Source organism: Argiope bruennichi, chromosome 3 (genome assembly GCF_947563725.1).
Source record: "Argiope bruennichi chromosome 3, qqArgBrue1.1, whole genome shotgun sequence".
Taxonomy (NCBI): Eukaryota; Metazoa; Arthropoda; class Arachnida; order Araneae; family Araneidae; genus Argiope; species Argiope bruennichi.
In genome coordinates this window covers 146,180,541-146,198,885 of record NC_079153.1, presented here as the reverse complement: position 1 = coordinate 146,198,885, position 18,345 = coordinate 146,180,541, and the positions used below count along the sequence as shown (strand labels likewise).

The 18,345-nt window shown below is 30.5% G+C and overlaps 2 protein-coding genes across 2 annotated transcripts; both read right to left on the bottom strand.

Annotated features, from left to right (window-relative positions):
- Positions 1 to 11,605: 11,605 nt before the first annotated feature.
- Positions 11,606 to 12,466, bottom strand: LOC129963023 (uncharacterized). Its single transcript, XM_056077027.1, has one exon. It carries the CDS (start codon positions 12,464 to 12,466, stop codon positions 11,606 to 11,608), a length of 861 nt encoding a protein of 286 aa, XP_055933002.1.
- A 271-nt stretch (positions 12,467 to 12,737) lies between these two features.
- Positions 12,738 to 17,516, bottom strand: LOC129963022 (uncharacterized). The gene is made up of 3 exons (XM_056077026.1): positions 17,456 to 17,516; positions 16,279 to 16,451; positions 12,738 to 15,518 (listed from the first exon to the last, which is right to left on the bottom strand). Exons 1-3 carry the CDS (start codon positions 17,514 to 17,516, stop codon positions 12,738 to 12,740), a joined length of 3,015 nt encoding a protein of 1,004 aa, XP_055933001.1.
- Between the last annotated feature and the right edge of the window lie 829 nt (positions 17,517 to 18,345).

The following is an 18,345-nucleotide window of genomic DNA, read 5'->3' as shown; positions in this document are numbered from 1 at the left end:
GTAACAATCAAATGCGAATTATCAGTATTGCATTGACGTGAGAATGGAGAACCCAACTTCCTAGTAAGTATACGGAATTTTAATCTGTAATATAAATTAAAAGATAATATGTGAATTCTAGATATTGAAGCGTGTTCTTTTTTTTGTGTTTGAATAGTTGAAAAAATTGTTAAGTGTTCATGTTGTTGCTTACATTATTAAAAATCCCATTTTATTTATTTTGTCTTCTAATAAAGGAATAACATTCCTAATGGTTGGGTTTAGGTGATTGTCTAGATATTTTCAGGCTTTCTCTTAATCTTTTAACTTTTAAGAAAGTTCCTTTTAAGTATTTTAGATTCAGCTGAAGTAATCAATTCTGCATTGAAACTGAAATGGATAACTAATTTTCATGACCTTTCTTAAATGTGGGAAGCTTTATTTAATGTAAGCTGAAATGTACTGCAAATTTTTTGAGTAATAGGAAATGAAAATTCAATTAAAGTTGTTTTCATTTGCATCTGAAATAATCCTCTAATAGGAATTGAAAATGTAACCATTTTTTATTAAAACTGTTACATTTTCTTGTTACTTATAAATTTATTAATTAACAACCAACATAAAAGCCGTATTCACTTTCTTTATCTTATTTATATATCTTTTTTTCTTGTCATTGTTGTCTTTGTTTTTGGCAATAACCTTTAAATATGACAACAACAATAAATAATTGTTTTCAATTTTCAGTCAGTTTTTAAATAATTTAAACATGTGTTTCAATAATATGTTTGTATACATACATACACACACAAGACATATAACATGCAAAAATGCGTTATGCTTATATGAAGAAAAAAAATGATCTTTCAATGTTTTGCTATCATGTTAACAAAAGCTCAAATTAATAGACTACAAAAAACTAAAACTAATAAGCTCACAAAAAAACTAAATCTAGGAAAATGTAATTCTTAACACGTATCTATGAAATAAAATATGAAACATGATGTTTTTAGAAGAACAATTGCAAGAAAATGATTTCTGTAACTTAAAATACCATTTATTCGACAGTTACAGTCAGCTCAATGCCTTTGGAGTTTTCTTCGACCTATTAATACTTATGATTGCAATATAAATATTTACTGATATATATATATATACAAAAGTATTAGAATCAAGTTAATAGGAAAAACAAAAAATCAAATAAAAATTAAACCAAAAAAAATTATTAAAAAAATATAAAAAAAAAGAATCCGGCCTGAAGACTTTTTCAAGGGTCACCCTCAGGCAGGGATTCAAAGAAAGGGTTGCGATTTCGAAACTGTTTTGTTTCGTTTTCATTTTAGTTTCGTTTTCAAACTTTTTCTTACTTTAGATTGGTTACTTATATATATATATATATATATATATATATATATATATATATGGTGGTATATAGATTATTATGATTCATGCAGGTAGCAACAGGACGATTGTTTTTAGGAACATTACTTTTAATAATCACGTTCACACGCTAAACAAGCACAAACACTAAGACAAGACATTCACGCTCGCGGCTTCACAGTTCAGCATCACATCTCATAAATATTTAATGATATATATATATGGTGGTATGTAGATTATTATGATCCATGCAGGGAACAACAGGACGAATGTTTTTAGGAACATTTCTTTTAATAATCACATTCACACACTAAACAAGCACAAACACTAAGACAAGACATTCACGCACGCGGCTTCACAGTTCAGCATCACATCTCATTCTAATTACAATCGCAATGCACTATGGGATGACATAATCAGGCATCACCTTCTAGTATCCAAAAGAGAAAATAAGAGTAATGCAACTGCTACATCCTTCCCCCTACACCAACGAAGACCGTCCCGGCGAGGTGGTGTGATTTTGGATATTTTCCCCTTAGATAGAAAAGCCGTTTTTAATTACTGAAATGAGATAAGAAGTTAAACAAGAAAACTTGAATATGACGGATTAGTTACACACTTTCCTTCACTGGATTTAAATGCAGATTTTTGCTGGAGATGCGCAAATAATACATTATACTCGGTACAGGGGCCGACGTCCCATACGAGTTACGATTTAAAACTGAATTCTGGAATACTCCTTAGGACATCAAGGAAGCGAAGATGGCAGACGCTGATTCATTTTTGAGGACAGATGTCTGGAACACAGTGATGGACAGTTCTCGGGATGAGAATAATCACGTGTGTCAGGATGACACGTTCTCGGGATGAGAAAACTGATAATATGTGTCAGGATGACACGTTCCATAATTTGCTGCGGATAGGAAAATTTTCTTGCGATTTCCCTTTTGTTTCATCATTTCACTGGAACACAGTGATGAACCATTCCCGGGATGGGAAAAATTATTTTGTGTCAGGACGACACGTTTCACCGTTTCCATCAAAAATTCATCGTCGGGACGACGTCACTTTCGTTTCCTCACGAATTCTTTTCCGTTGGGCGCCAATGTGGTGGAATGTAGATTATTATGATCCATGCCGGAAGAAACAGGACGAATGTTTTTAGGAACATTTCTTTTAATAATCACATTCACACACTAAACAAGTACAAACACTAAGACAAGACATACACGCGCGCGGCTTCACAGTTCAGCATCACATCTCATTCTAATTAAAATCGCAATATACTATGGGAGGAAATAATCAGGCATCGCCATCTAGTATCCAAAAGAGAAGATAAGAGTAATGCAACTGCTACATATATATATATATAAACTGAGATTTTATGATTTGAAATGAAAATGTTAGTTATTAATAAAAATAATTTTTAATATTTTTATTTGCCGAAAAAAATTGTAAATCATAGGATTTTATGATGTTTTAGAACTCTATATATTAATCAGAATTTGATCATTGTAAAATCAAGCACACCTAAATAAAGAATAAATGCCAAAAGCTGTGATTTTATTCAGCTAAATTTAGTATAGAAATATAGCCAATAAAAAAAGCATGTTAGAATTTAAAATTATCAACTTTATTAGATGTATTTGCCGACATGGCTGGTTTGTCAGGATATTGGTTGTACTTAATTTCAATTATGTCCCAAAATTGACACTGTAGGTCAAATGATGTGGCCTGTAGACAGTCAACACACATACATTCATCATTATTATTATTATAACAGAGATTATTTTTTTAAAAAATTGATCAGAAGTGATATATCTTGTGCTTTCTCTATTTCTGACTATAAAATAATTTTAATAATATGTAAATATATAATATATTAAATGAAAAAAAAAATGTTTACTTTAGATCAAACTAAACTTAGTTATAAATTATAAAAAAAGCAATAAAAAAACAGAAATGTACTTTTATGATTATTTGAGGCGTTTTTTTAAATTTAAAATCTAAAAAATACTTTATTTAAACATTTGCATCAGTATATGTTTTGTTACTTGAAGTATACAAGGAAAATTGAACAAAAATCATTACTCCTCTTAAAATTATATTAGCCATTTCAAAAGCATTATACAAAAATAAGCAAATATTAAAAATGATATTGCTTTATAAAAAAAGAATATTTACTTTTAATATTTGTTTATTTCTGTATAATGTAATTAAATTTATATGTGCTATACTAATCTAAATGGTATGGCCTGAAATAAGAAAGATGAAATATTTAGAGAAAACTTCTGCACGCATTCTAAGAAATGTGACTTCATTTTAGAAAATATATTCTTATAAACACATCTATCAATAATTGTCTTGTACAATGTTTATAATAATAACATAAAATTTTAATAAAATCACAAAGAAAGAGACTACATATATATATGCACATTACTTTATAATTTCTTTCAACACTCAAGATGAGAAACCCCATTAAATAATATAGAACATTATTATTAATAACAATTTTCATGTATGGCAAAAACTGTGTTAGTGATAATGATTAGAATAATCTTATTTGCATTGTATACCATTTTTGATGAGAATTTTTAGAAGTATGAAAGTATACATTTATCACACAAAATTCTGTTATCGAATGTTTTTAGAAATTTGTGTGTAAAAATGTGGACAAATTATTCATTTTTAAGCCATCACATATCTTATTCCACAAAACAACAGTCTGAGTCACAGTAAATATGTTAATGGTCCAGTAGCCATAACAGTATATAATAAAATTGTAAATAATACATTTTTACTGTAATTTTTAAAATTCATGATTAAACTTTTTAACAGATCAAGTTCAGTAGAAACTGCATGATATCAAAAATATACAGGGGGAAAAAGCATTTTAAGGCTGAGAGTTGTATATGGAACAAATTTTAGGATTTAAAATCCTTGGAATTATAGTTTTATCCATTTCTTGAAATTTTTTCTTTAGATATAGAATGTATATTTCCCAGACAGATTTGAAAATTGAAATATAAAATTATTTCCCTCTTTTGAAGTAATTATAGATATGAGCAATTATTTTCAAATGACATGAAATAAGTTCAGTCAGATATAGAGTTACTGATATTCACCTTGTATCATTTTGAAATTAATACTATTGACAACATATTTCCTGAAATATAAATGAGGAAAGAAAACAATTTAGGGTTTGTTTGTTTTTTATTTTTTCGTATAAATCTTGTTTAAAATGAATTTGATATCTTTGCTATAAAAACGCGAGGAATTTATGAAAGAGTTAATTACTTTAAAATGTAATTGGAACAAAATTTTGTATAAATATTTAAAATAAATTATTGAAACCATGAATCAAGAATCCTTTTAATTAAATATATGTTGATTTGGTGATACCTATAATTTGATGCCACCTAACTGATACTGATAATTTAATGTCAGCTAATTACATATTTCATTGTTTTTTATTATTTAAAAGTTAAAATTTTTGAATGTTGATTCCAAAGTGATATTTAACCCTATAAGCCTACCAAATTTAAATTATTGCGACTTAACTTATTGCATTTATATGTATGTTAACGTAAAAACCGATAGTTAGTTTCCTGATGGTTCTAAATATGATACGCATCTATATTTTAGATGCTACATCGCATTTTATCCATCTTGCTTTTTATGTTTTGAAATTATCTTGTTCACCTGTACCTTTCCGTGAAATCAATTTCATTTCCAGTCAATTCCAGATTTTAATGTTAAAGTAATACTTTTTATTATTTCAGTCATTTTATTCGTTTTCAGGCATTTTGTGACTATACTAAATACATTTATTTTCGTATATATACATTGCTATTTATTTTAATTAGGAGAAAATTTCCAAAATAATAACTAATCAAGTTTAATACATTGTCATGCACTGAGTTTTGAATTAGAAGTATGGATATTCTTTAAATTTTCTAAGCACTGCTTGTGACAAATCTTTAGAGTACTCATGCTGGTTACATTCTCTCGCATCTTCTTTCATTTTCTTAGCTCTGTTTTTATAAAGCTGGTGGAAAAAAGCTGTATTTTTTATTACTTTATTGCTTAGTAAACACAATTTTTCAACGCCTTCCGGTTTACTGACTGAAATTCTTCTAAACCAAAGATGAGAAAATTAATCAAATTTGCAAATTTTATCTTCATAATCTGCCAATTGGAAAGTGAAAATTTTTTTCTGAAGAGACAAATATTTGCATGAAAGTCAATTTAATGTATTAATATAAAGTCTTATCAGTGGTTTTCAAGAATTACAATTTCTTCAAACTTCCACATCATATCAATGGAGATATTTTATTGTAATTCGAGGAATTTTGTCGATCTTTTCTCTAATATTCATACTTATGAAAATATTTTTTGAAGTCGCAATCTTAAAAAATCGCAGCTAAACTTAATGTTAACAGAAATAGACTTAATGAAACTTTTTTGTATACTCTCTAATAATGATGTTATCATCCCTCCTCCTACCACAGAAATGGACTTTAATAAAGGTCGTATACATCACGAGTATTCAAATTTTTATTTTCAGAGCCCCGTAAATGAGAGTATTGTGCTTCTTAACATAGCTATGCAAACTGCGTATGTATGTTAGGAAAGGTCTCTTCTATCGATTGGACCCGGAATCCCAAATATAACAGAAAAAGAGGATTGGAATTTTAGTAAAAAAATTACCTACCAAATTTCATTTATTTTAATTTAAGTTATCGCATTTAGATATTATTTAAAATTTGAAATGGAACTACATTTTAGGTGCTTTCTATAAAATCTTATACTCTGTCTCTCTACGTTTTGTACTTGTTCATCTGTACTCAAATAGCCATACAGATTTCCTAAGCGTGGATTTCGTTCAAAATTTGAAAGAAATCTACAAATTTAAAACCAACCAAACTTAAAACCATGCACCAAATTTAGTGCATGTAGATAGAACATACAATTATAATTCTCGAAAAACATATTAATTAAATAAAATTTAAGTAAATTGAAAATCATGATTTTGATTACTGTTTACGTTTCAGATCTCCCCGAGTTTGAAAACATGTTTCTGTAACAATGATAACTGAAAAACGATTTGAGCTACATGTACGAAATTTGGTGCATGGCTTTTATACTAATTTTGAAGATTTCATTAAAATTTTGAACGAAATCCATTTTTAGGAAGCCTGTAGGGGTACTTGAGTACAGATGCAGACTTTAAGTAAAAAAGCGTAAAGAGTTAGATAATAAGGTTTAATATAAAGCACCCAAAATATAATTTTTTGTACATCACAAACATAAACAAAATCCTATGAAATCAGGTATATATATATGAAATATATATATATATATATATATTTCATTTATTTTTAATTTTTTTTTTCATTAGCGAAATAAAGAGTAAATATTACAATCTTTAAAAAATTTGACTCGAGATTTTAATTAATCTCTACGTTTTAAACCTCAATGACTACAAAAAAAAGGGTATAAAAATTCTCTGTTTGTTTGTCTGTCCTAGAACGCGATAATTCAATAGCGCTTAGAGCTCAAAATATGAAATTTTGTTCATTGTATTTACACCAACTTGGTTTTCTACCAAATTTTGTTCGAAATCCATTCAGATATAGTCTGTCTGTCCAGCTGTGCGAATATAAATTAACATGATAAAAGGAAGAGAGCTGGAGGGATAAAATTTGGTAAACAGATTAAACATGTTATATATAGATAATAACATGTTATATATAGATAATTTGGTTCCGGATGTGATCATCCGGAACCAAATCAATCAGTTGAATGTATATTAGAAATATAATTTTCACAAGCATGTAAACTCTAGTTGCTGTATGAATTTGTGACTACAATTATAGTTTTGTATCAAATTTTGTTTTTAATGGATTAGGGGAAAATTCGTTTAAAACACAAATTTGATTTCCGTTTTCTATTAACCGCATGCTATGGAGTAATCCTTCTGAAAAACCGTCGAAAATCACACGAAAAATTCAGTAAAAACACTACATTTACGTCAAAGATTTATATTTCATAACCGCTCTTTGCGAATGCTATAATAAAGATACAAGCTTTTATCTAAGATCCGCAATTTTATGTGGGAATAGGGAAAGGGATAACGCCCTTATTATAGCATAATGATGAAGTTTTGGGAAGATCACTCCAGCTGGCTTATTTAATTTCCATATAAGATTTAATTTAAAATGACGTTTGTTTGTTTTTTATTAGACAGGGCGCTGTCTATATAGTTAACTAGTATTCTTAAGTCCAATACTAAGATTATTTTGCAATGTTTCCGTATTTTTACCTTTACTTTAAAATTAATTTTTACCCGATTATCATAAAGATATTGTAATGTTTCTTTAGTAAATAAAAACCACCCACCTCAAAAAGGTCACAAATGTAAATTTTCTTATTTTAATTAATTCCGAATGGGGTGTTCTAATTTTGGGGTAATTTCAATTTTTTATATTTCTAAAGCAAAAATTTGGTTTTTAAAAATTATTGGAAAAATAGAATATCTTGAAGTTTTTATTTATTTGGAGAGTTTTAAAATATCTTGCAGGTTACACTTTCATATGCTTACCTTCATTTTCTACGCTATTTCATAGCAAATATTGCAACAATCGGTAATTAATAAATGAAAATATTTGATGTTTCTTTTTAAAGAGTCATTTGAATATAAAACAAGTATTCAAATAATACATATAATTATTAGTATAACCAAAAATATTAATTGATAATCATCGAAAGATTTTGTTCTAAATTAATGGAGTTTGCTGAAATTTTTAGTTAATTTTTTTTCTTGTTTATAAATATTTTAATAGATAAAGTTTTATTAAAGTAGATGTTAAAAATATAAGTTATTTTTGATTTAAAATCGACATTCAATTGTTTCTTTGACGATCTATGTCTTAATTTTTGCATGTTTTATTCACTTATTTTTTAAAAGAAATTATACAGTCTACCACTCAAGGACTTCATTTTTAGTTTTATTACATAGTTAAAATTAATTGACTATAAATTTTTTTATTATTTTAATTAATTACTTGTTTATAAATGAAATTGGAAGAAACTGAGAATCAAAATTTATATCTCGAAATAAATCATCAAAATCTCCCCGTCGTGTAAATTTTAGTTTCTAGGTGTGAAACTTGATTTCCTTAAATATCCTCCATGTATGGCGAAGATCTGATTTCCTTCTCCTGTGGAAGTTAAGGTAGCTTTTTTTACGAATTCCTTTCCAAAATAAGTTTCGTACTGCTTTTAAAAGGGACCGAAATTCAGCTGCATTAAATTCTTTAGAAGGCTACGGTGACTTGATGAGAGTGTCAGATATTTGAAAATTCTTGACACAAAACTTACTTTTATATAAGATTTACTGTTTATGTGGGCCTCTTCAAAGTTAAATCTACAGTCCAGTTAATGAAGAATCAAACATCTTCGCAATTTTATGGAAAAGAAATTTGCAGAGTTGTATACCATCTCAGACAGCAGTGAGGTTTCAACCAAGTAGTTGAACCAGTGCTACAGTTACTTTTAAACAAGACAAGTTTACGTATCAATAAAAATGCTACAAAAGAAAGTGATAATTATAGTTATTTCAAAAACTCAGATTTGGGATTAAATTTAACATCTAAAGCAATTGAAACAAAAACATAAATTTTTTATATTGTTATCAAGCCATGACAATAAAAAAGAATTCAAATGCTAATTAATATCGTTAAATAAAATGCTGAGTAGATTTCCAATGTTGAAAATTAAATCTTCAACGTAAAAAACATTACACCAGAAATAAAACAATTGCGTCAGATGTTTGAGATACTGTATCATGTGAATAGTTACGAATTTTGTTACGACTGTAGTTACAAATTTTGTCTCTACAAAGTGTGAGCGCTGCTAAAGTTTTGAGTGTCTATATTGATATTATCTTTTATTTATTTCAGATTTGTTTTTTGTGTTTATTACTCTTCCCTTCCTTTTTTTCACAGAACATGCTATAAAATATAGCATTAATCATTTTATTATTGGCGGAAACTGAATTTTTATTTTATCGTAAAGATATTGACTCTTATCTGATTGATAAGATTGCATGAGTTTAAGTAAATATTTTTAATCCATACACTAGAATATTTTCTGAATGTTGTAATTAGTATTAATCATTTTCAATTACTGATGTTTCAACGTATCTTATGTTAATTTTGATGATTAATGCATTAATAGTATCGAGTTAGAGTTTATGAAGTTATCCATACTTATTACATTTCAGTGAAAGATATCTCAACTCTTATATTAGTATTTTCAATATCCATTAAAAGTGTTTCAGTATTGCTAATGAAGAAAGATAACTGATTCATAAATCAAATAAAGAAGTAACCTAATAGAAAATGTAAATAATTATTTAAAAAATAAAAATAAAGAGATAATTAATAAGATTATTTTAAAGAGAGACAGTAGGCAGATAATTATAATACAGTGTTAAAATCATTATGTGAGCATTTTGTAACATGTTTTTCCTACATTTCTGTATCTAGAAAATTAAATAATTATATAAATATCATTGAAATTAAATAATGTAGTGTATTGTACCATGATTTTCATATTATCATTAACATTTCTTTCCTGTGTTGATTTGTTTATTCATTTAAAGAATTAATGTTTCTCTGATTGATAATGGACTTTTTCTATAAAATTCAGCTAGTCTTGAATATTAATAATAGTATTTTGAGTGCAAATTTTAATTTTATTTCTTTGTCTCCAAGATTTGTATTTTGCAGACGTATTAATAATATATTAGATTCTTGGTAATTATTACCTGAAATATAGCTTAATATGATTTCATATTAATGATAAATTAAGTTTTGTTTAATATATCATTTTTTAAATAGAACATTAAAAATTCAGCTATGCTTGGAACAACTTACATGTTCCTAATTCTTTTTTTCCCTTTCGTTGATCAGTCATCAAAAAGCAAAAAAAATTTTACATATTTTTTTTTCTATCCCTCTGTACTTTTCTCTTTTTTTTTTTTTTCATCGGCCTCACACATGTTCAAATATGAAATTCATGTTTAAATATGAAATTCAGTAAATTTTCTCAATTGTTTATGATTTTAGATTTCTAAAACAGTGGTTGCACATAGGCTTAAATATGGAAATAATTATAGTATCAGGCTGTGTGACTGAATGTTTTCTCATATTCATGAGTGTCACATTTAACACAGTTAAATTTAATATTATCAAATGTCAATTATTCAGTTATATAATAATGAATAGATAATATTTGTAGATTCTGTTAATTTATTATTTTATTGGGCTATTAAGGTATTAGTTAACAATAACTATGAAAAAGTTTAGATGCTGTTTTTTTATTAATTGTTATAAATGTTGATCTATTGTAAATAAGTAAAGTCAAGTCTTATCCTTGTATGATTTAATTTGTTTCAGACTTCTGTGCCTTCCATTTTTTTTTTTTTTTTGAAGATTATTATATATTGACTATTTTTCAAGATTGCTTGAAGTAATTTTTAAAAATTTAGAATTTGACAATTATTTGCAGTGTATTTCAGCATTGCACATAATTGTTTGCCTATAACAACATTTGCCATAAAAAGCAGGCATCTATGATGTCAAATGATAATACTGAGGATAAAATTATAATTATTTTTTACATTGATCTCCAGATAAACATTAGGAATTGAGAATGACAAAGGAATTCTTATAATTTTTCAAATTATTTTACATTTGTTGAAAGACAGTTCTTAGTTAATCACGTTACGAGTACTTATCCTAAAGAATGTGAGTGTGGCAATCGAAAAATTGATGAGCAATGAAATTGAACATGGATTACCTACCTCGCCTGCGATCGCTCTTTTCGAGCTGAAATGAAGTCACATCGAACGTACGAATCGACATTTATGCGAGTTGCTATTAAATTAAATCAATCAGTCATCAACACTGAAGAGAGCCAATCTAAAAAATACTAGGACATTTAATTAGTTGAAATTATTTACAGAATTATATACAGGATTTTTAGTATAAACATATGCGATGGAGCTGTAACACCACACATCGCAAAGTTCGCCGAAAAAAAAAAGAGGTTTTTTTTAATTTGTTTTCAGGAATTCCAGGAGTTGAGTTGTCTCAGAAGAAGTGAAAGTGCTTTTCGTGACATACTCCCCACCTTGAGTTTCACCACAATGGAACTCAATTCTCAAAGAAGAAATGTTCTAGAGATCCAAACGATGAGGAGCACGTAGAGTTCGACCATAGCGGTTGATTCGCCGAGATTGAGAAGTGGGTAATAGTTCTTCCGGAGAGACAGGCACTGGCGAAGTTGCTTCCTGAAAGACGGGCACTGGTGAAGATGAATCACTCGGATTATGGCCCTTCCCTTCGTCACAAATGACGGTATCTTCAATTCGCTTGCGAAGTTCTCTGTCGTTGGGAGAACTTACTTCAAGAGGATAGAGGCGCTGTATAGGTCGAAGTAAGTCTCCTTGCTTAGTGCGAACTTTGACAAGACGCACTATCCCGTCTTTTCCTTTGATTAATTTCACCACTTTTCCAAGAGGCCAACTGATTCTTTTAGCCGTGGTTTCTAATAAGACTATATCTCCTATGGAAAAGAGATAGCTGTTTCGTGATTTTTTCGCATAACTTCTAAGCTGCCCAAGATACTCAGATCGAAACCGTTTTCTTAGATCTTTACGAAGTTTCAATCTATAAAGATATCTTTTTTGCAAACTTGAAGATTCGATTTGATCTATATCTGGAACTCCACTCTCTTTAAGGTCTCTCAGAAACATCGCTGGAGTCAGTGGTTGGAGTTCCAGGTCTTCTGAAACATAAGTTATTGGTCGGGAATTAATAACATTCTCACAATCGCAAAGGATTGTTGAAAGCTCCTCATATTTTAAGCAAGCCTTGCCGAGGACTTTTCTTAAGATGGTTTTCATCAGGCCAATCAATCTTTCCCAGAATCCACCCCACCAAGGCGAGCTGGGCGGGATGAACTTCCACTGTATTCTTGACACAGAAGTGTCGCTTTTGATTTTTTGCCAATCCACGCAAAGCTTGATTGGATCCATGAAAATTAGAACCGTTATCAGTATAGATGGTAGTAGGTCTTCCTCTTCTTGTGATAAACCGACGTAAAGAGAGAAGGAATTTGTCAGTCGTAAGTGATGTTATTAATTCAAGATGTACTGTGCGGTAAACTGCACAGGTAAATAAAACAATCCAAGCTTTGGATCCATCCTTTAAAAATAAAGGACCTGCTAGATCAATACCAGTAATTTCAAAGGTAGCAGAGTCCCTTAAACGGTCTTCCGGCAAAGGCGCAGTTTGTATCTCGGGATGTTAAGCCTCAAATCTTTTACAGGTGATACAAGATTTTAGGACCCTGCGAATTGTTTTGCGACTTCTAATTAACCAAAAATGCTCTCTCAAACTTGACATTAAAGTCTGAATTCCACAATGAGATAGAATTTTGTGTCTATGCATAATCATTTTATGAACTACAATATGATCAGGGGGTAGAAGGATAGGATATTTGAAATTTTCAAAATCCTTCCTCATTAAAAGTTGTGTCTTGATTCTAATGAGACCTTTTGGATCAACGAACGGACGAAGGTTTCGAAGTCTTTCTTCACTGACTGTTTTAAATGAGGTCTTTTGTATAATTTTCCAAATTATGGTTTCAGCTTCTGACAGTTCTTCAATTTCCAAATTTTGTGAGGTGTGCTGAGTCACCTTTTTACAATTTCTGACAAATCCAGGTATCCAGGCTATAATTCTCGCTATCTTATCGAAAGATGAAATATTGGTTAAGTAATCGAATTCTTCATTCTTTGTAGCTGCCAAAGTAACTATAGTCTTTTTCTTCTCCGAATTTATGATTTTTTTATCGACCATAGCTTCACTAACTGCCCAATATTTCTCATCTTGCATCAGCCAAGATGGGCCATCATGCCAGTGTTGACTTAAAAGAGTGACCACAGAACATCCTCTTGAAGGTAAGTCGGCTGGATTGAATGTTCCAGGAATATGATTCCACTCACCTTTTGAACTATAGTTTCTTATTTCTCTAACACGGTTCATGACAAAAACTCCCCAATCTTCTTCATTTCTAATCCAATGTAAAGCATTCATTGAATCCGTCCAATAAAATGTAGTTACATCTTCCATGTGTAAATCTCGTTTGATTGTTGTCATGAGGCGTATTCCTATAGTATCCAATTCCAATCTGGAAACTGTTACAGGTTTCAATGGAGCTACTCGGGATCTTGACTGTACGAGTTGACAGGAAACCCCCTCTTCATTTTCGCTTCTCAAATATATGCAGGTTGCATACGCTAATTGAGAGGCGTCACAGAAAACGTGGAATGATAGATTGTTTCTCTCTTTAAGGTTTATTACCAGTCTTCTAGGAATCGTTAAATTATCAACATAAGTTAAATCTCTTTTCAGTTTCAAAAACTTTTTGGCAAGTTCATCAGACAGTTCAGCATCCCAAGACAATTTAGCTCTCCAACAGTCTTGCATCAAAATTTTAAATCTTACAGTCACAGGACTCAATATTCCAAGAGGGTCAAACAGTTGATTTGCTGATGACAATATTGATCTTTTAGTTAATGGAATTGCCTCAAAAACATCTTTTTTATAAGCACATCTTAATGTGTCATCTTCTGGGTTCCATTCAAGTCCCAACACTGAGACATTTTCTTCTTGCGCAGGGGATTTTTCGCCAGTTCGGTGGAAGGTAGATTTGTCCTTACTAAATCTGCATCCTCTCAAATCAAATTTAACACTCATCATTATTTCCTTTGAGTGTTCAATAAAGGCTTCTACTTCTTCCCAAAACCCAGGTTTTTTCGCTACCCCTTGAAGATGTTCAGGAACATGATCTAGATGGTACGAAATAGTCGCGCCAAGGAGAAAAGGACTTGCGTTTATTCCAAATACCACACGTTTATGGCGATAAATCTTCAATTTATCAGGATCTCCGTTTTCAAACCATAAAAATCTTAGATATTCTCTGTCCTTGTCGCTAATACTTATCTGGAGAAATGCTTTCTTGATATCAGCGATTATGCCAAACGCTCCAAGTCGGAATCTATTCAAAATGCTCGGAATCAGTTCCACTAAATTAGGTCCGTTTTCAAGACAGCTGTTCAGAGATAATTCATTCTTCTGTTTGGCTGAAGCATCAAAGACCGGTCGAATCTTTGTTGTTGAATTCTCTTTGATCACGGCCCAATGAGGTAAGTACGTGCAAACAAGATCATTTAATCTTGTAATATCCACAGGTTCTATTATTTCTTCTTTCAGCCATTCGTGGAAGACATCTTCATAGCTCTCTAGCAAATTCTTTGCTTGAAGAATCTGAATTGTTCCCTTGAGTCTTCTTTCCGCAATCATTCTATTATTGGCAGGTGGCTGCATCCCTTCCAACCAGGGAAGAGACACTTCATACCGGCCATCAGGAAGTCTCTTCAGTGTTTTCAAGAAATGCTGCATGGAAACTTCTTCCTTCTCCGTCTTTGATTGTTTTTCAGCTAGATCTTTGATTCCTATGATATCAAGATTCCATAAATCTGTTTCAGAAATTCCTCCTGCAAGCACTGAAGTAACAATCAGATCTGTGTTTCCATCTCCCTTTTCTCTTCTTGTACGACCCATGACCGTCCATTCTAATTTTGTTTCGATTGCAACTAAACCAGAAGGTAAGAGCTTATAACCTCCGGTCAGAAGCGTTTCGGCAACATCTGCTCCAATCAATAATTCTATGGGTCCATGGTATTGATCACTCAAATGGATATTGTTTTCTGAAAGTTCTTTCATCCATATACCATCCGCAACGGGTGGGATTGTTGCACAGATTGTTTCTTGGCCGAGGACTTCAAAGTTACAGTTGTAAGTCAGATCGAAGTCCGTGAGGAATGCTCTATAAACGTCGTGATGACAGACCTCTGTACTCGCTCCACCAAACAAGGAATGTCGCAGACTTTCTCTTCGGTGGGGTTGGTAATTCAATCTCTGCCCCGTACTTTTCAAAATGTACGATCTTTGAGAAGCTGAGTCAATTATTGCTCTAATCTTCACTTTGCCCTTTTCTCCTCTTAAGTGAACTACAAGAGTCTACAACAAAACATGAGGTGAAGACGAAACATTTGCCAGCGTCTGATCTTCTACGGGAATATCATTAACAGGTTTAGATTTTGTTATTTCCTTGGGAAACTGGGTTTGATTATTATTGCATAAAAGATGATGATGTAATCTTCCACAGTTTAAAAATTTGATTCTGGATTTACAAGAGATAGAAATATGATTAATTTTCAAACACCTAAAGCAACCACCTTTTTTCCTTAAAATATCTTTCCTTTGATCACCTGGTAAACTTTGAGCATATCTACAGTCAGCACTAAAATGATTCTTATCACAGAATACACATTGAGAATTCTTCGAGGCTGTATTGCTTTGTACTGAGCTATAGAGTTCCATGCCCGTGGTAATATTTTTATTACGATTAAAAGAAGACTTAATTGCTTGATTTTTCTTGTTCTTATGTTCTAACCCAAACCCACTTTTGGCTAAGTTAATCTTCTCTTCACTCTCAATTTCATTTCCAAGGAATTTCATTAATGTTTCTAACTTGTTAAATTTCACATCTGATTTAAATGTTATCGAAGACAAATGTCGTTCCCAAATTCGTAAAAGATCAATAGGCAAACATGACTCGACCAAAGGGTAAAAGCATGGACGCATACTTATCACTTGTTACACCCAGCATCTTCAAAGGTCTTAGCTGAGTTTCGATTCTGTCGTACAATTTAATTAACGGAAGTTTCTGTTCATTATTCAGATCATTATTTAAAACCAAGCTCAAAAGTTCCCTTACATAGACTTCCACTAAGACGTCCTCTCTTCCGAAACGAGCTTTTAAACATTCGATGGCTTGAACATAGTTTTCAGCCGTGGGAGGAAAAGACTCGACTACCTCTCTAGCTCTTGAACTTTTAAGGGTTGACTGTATCAAGTACTGATATTTATCTTCATTCGAAATATCAGGATCTGAATATATTTTTTTGAATAATCCCCAGAAAGATAACCAGTCCTTTAAAGTCCCATCAAATTTTTGCAATTCAATCTTAGGCAACTTAAAATTTCTTTTTTCACTAATTGAATGTGCATCAATTTCGCTGTCAGATCTATTTATGCAGCGTTCTAGTTTCGTTTTAAAATATATGAATTTATCTTCATAAGATTCGGCACTTTCGATTTCGTCACATATGCTTCTCTCGGTGCACGTAACATCACTCTTGATTAAATCAAGTATATCTTTATCTAAGTTTTGAATTTTCAAATATTTCTCGGTTAACTGACTCAAGTTACTAAAATACAAATCAGAATCATCTACTTTCGTTTTCAAAAATAATTCCAATTTTTCAGTAAATTTAGTAAAACAGCCACGATAAGAGCCTCTCAGTTTAATTAATGTTTCCATTTTTAATGTTAATGTACTAACTTAAATGCTAATAAAACGGTGAATAGATACTCAATACAACATACACTCTTATTCAAAAATAAAATGTAATATTCAATTCAATAAATTCTGTTCATAAAGAAATGCACAATATGGTTATCAGAATCGAATAAAATTTAACCATTCTAGATCATTATTAAATCCTGTATTCTCTAAAATTGTGCCAAACTATACTCTAATCCAAATTATATCAAATATATTCAGTTCAACTTTATCAATAGAGCAATTTCTTAATAATATCGTTTTAAAATACTCTCTTCAATTTTATCAATGTTCGCTTACTGTTTAAATCCAAAGTAGATATATATTCTCATTAGATATTCAAAATATTCGAATCACTTTCTTTTAATATATTTCAAATATTCATTTAATGAGCCAGTTAAATATTTAAACACCAAGAGTTCCAAATAAATAATTTTTGCCAGTTATCGAAACATATATTATGACTCAATTCCAGCGTCCCTGTTCGGGCGCCAAATTATGTGGCAATCGAAAAATTGATGAGCAATGAAATTGAACATGAATTACTCACCTCGCCTGCGATCGCTCTTTTCGCGCTGAAATGAAGTCACATCGAACGTACGAATCGACATTCATGCGAGTTGCTATTAAATTAAATCAATCAGTCATCAACACTGAAGAGAGCCAATCTAAAAAATGCTAAGACATTTAATTAGTTGAAATTATTTACAGAATTATATACAGGATTTTTAGTATAAACATATGCGATGGAGCTGTAACACCACACATCGCAAAGTTCACCGAAAAAAAAAAGAGGTTTTTTTGAATTTGTTTTCAGGAATTATAATTCCTGTAAATTTAAATTCCCATTGGACATTAATTATAGCTGATTTGAAATATAAAATATTTGGCTATTTTGACCTATTTTGTTATAAGCCAGATAAAGATACCCCAACATTAATAAACTGTTGGTGTATAGTATTAAATTATTCACTCGATTCAAATTGCCACTGGCAGATTGTTTTCCCACGTCATGTAAAACAAATAGTTGATTTTAATTGTGGTGTCTATATTAGTTACTATGTGTATGAAAAATTAAACAATTTATCATTGACTGAAAATTTGAATATAGTTGCTTTTAGAGCATTAATGTTTGTACAAATCACTGCAAGCTTAAATTTTTAAAAAGCTAGTTTTGTTTTGAATACACATTTTCGGAATTGTATGCTCACTACATTTCTTTAAGTAATTAAAAATAATGGGAATTGAACCATTAATTTAACTTTAAATTAATAAAATTCCCAATGATTGGGTTTAGGTGATTGTCCAGACATTTTCTGGCTTTCACTTAAGCTTTTAACTTTTAGAAAAAATCCTTGTTTGTTTCAGTAACTCCAGTTGTTTCAGTAAATGCGAATTATCAGTGTTGCATTGATGTGAGAATGGAGAACCCAACCTCCT

Bases quoted from the DNA above. Each gene is read 5' to 3' on its own strand.
- LOC129963023 (XM_056077027.1), bottom strand. From the start codon at position 12,466: ATGGATCCAATCAAGCTTTGCGTGGATTGGCAAAAAATCAAAAGCGAC.
- LOC129963022 (XM_056077026.1), bottom strand. From the start codon at position 17,516: ATGTCGATTCGTACGTTCGATGTGACTTCATTTCAGCGCGAAAAGAGC. The intron at 16,452-17,455 runs GTGAGTAATTCA...AAATATATTCAG, and splicing joins AAAGAGCGATCGCAGGCGAG to ATCCTGATATTTCGAATGAA. The intron at 15,519-16,278 runs GTAAGGGAACTT...GTTTTGTTGTAG, and splicing joins ACGTCTTAGTGGAAGTCTAT to ACTCTTGTAGTTCACTTAAG.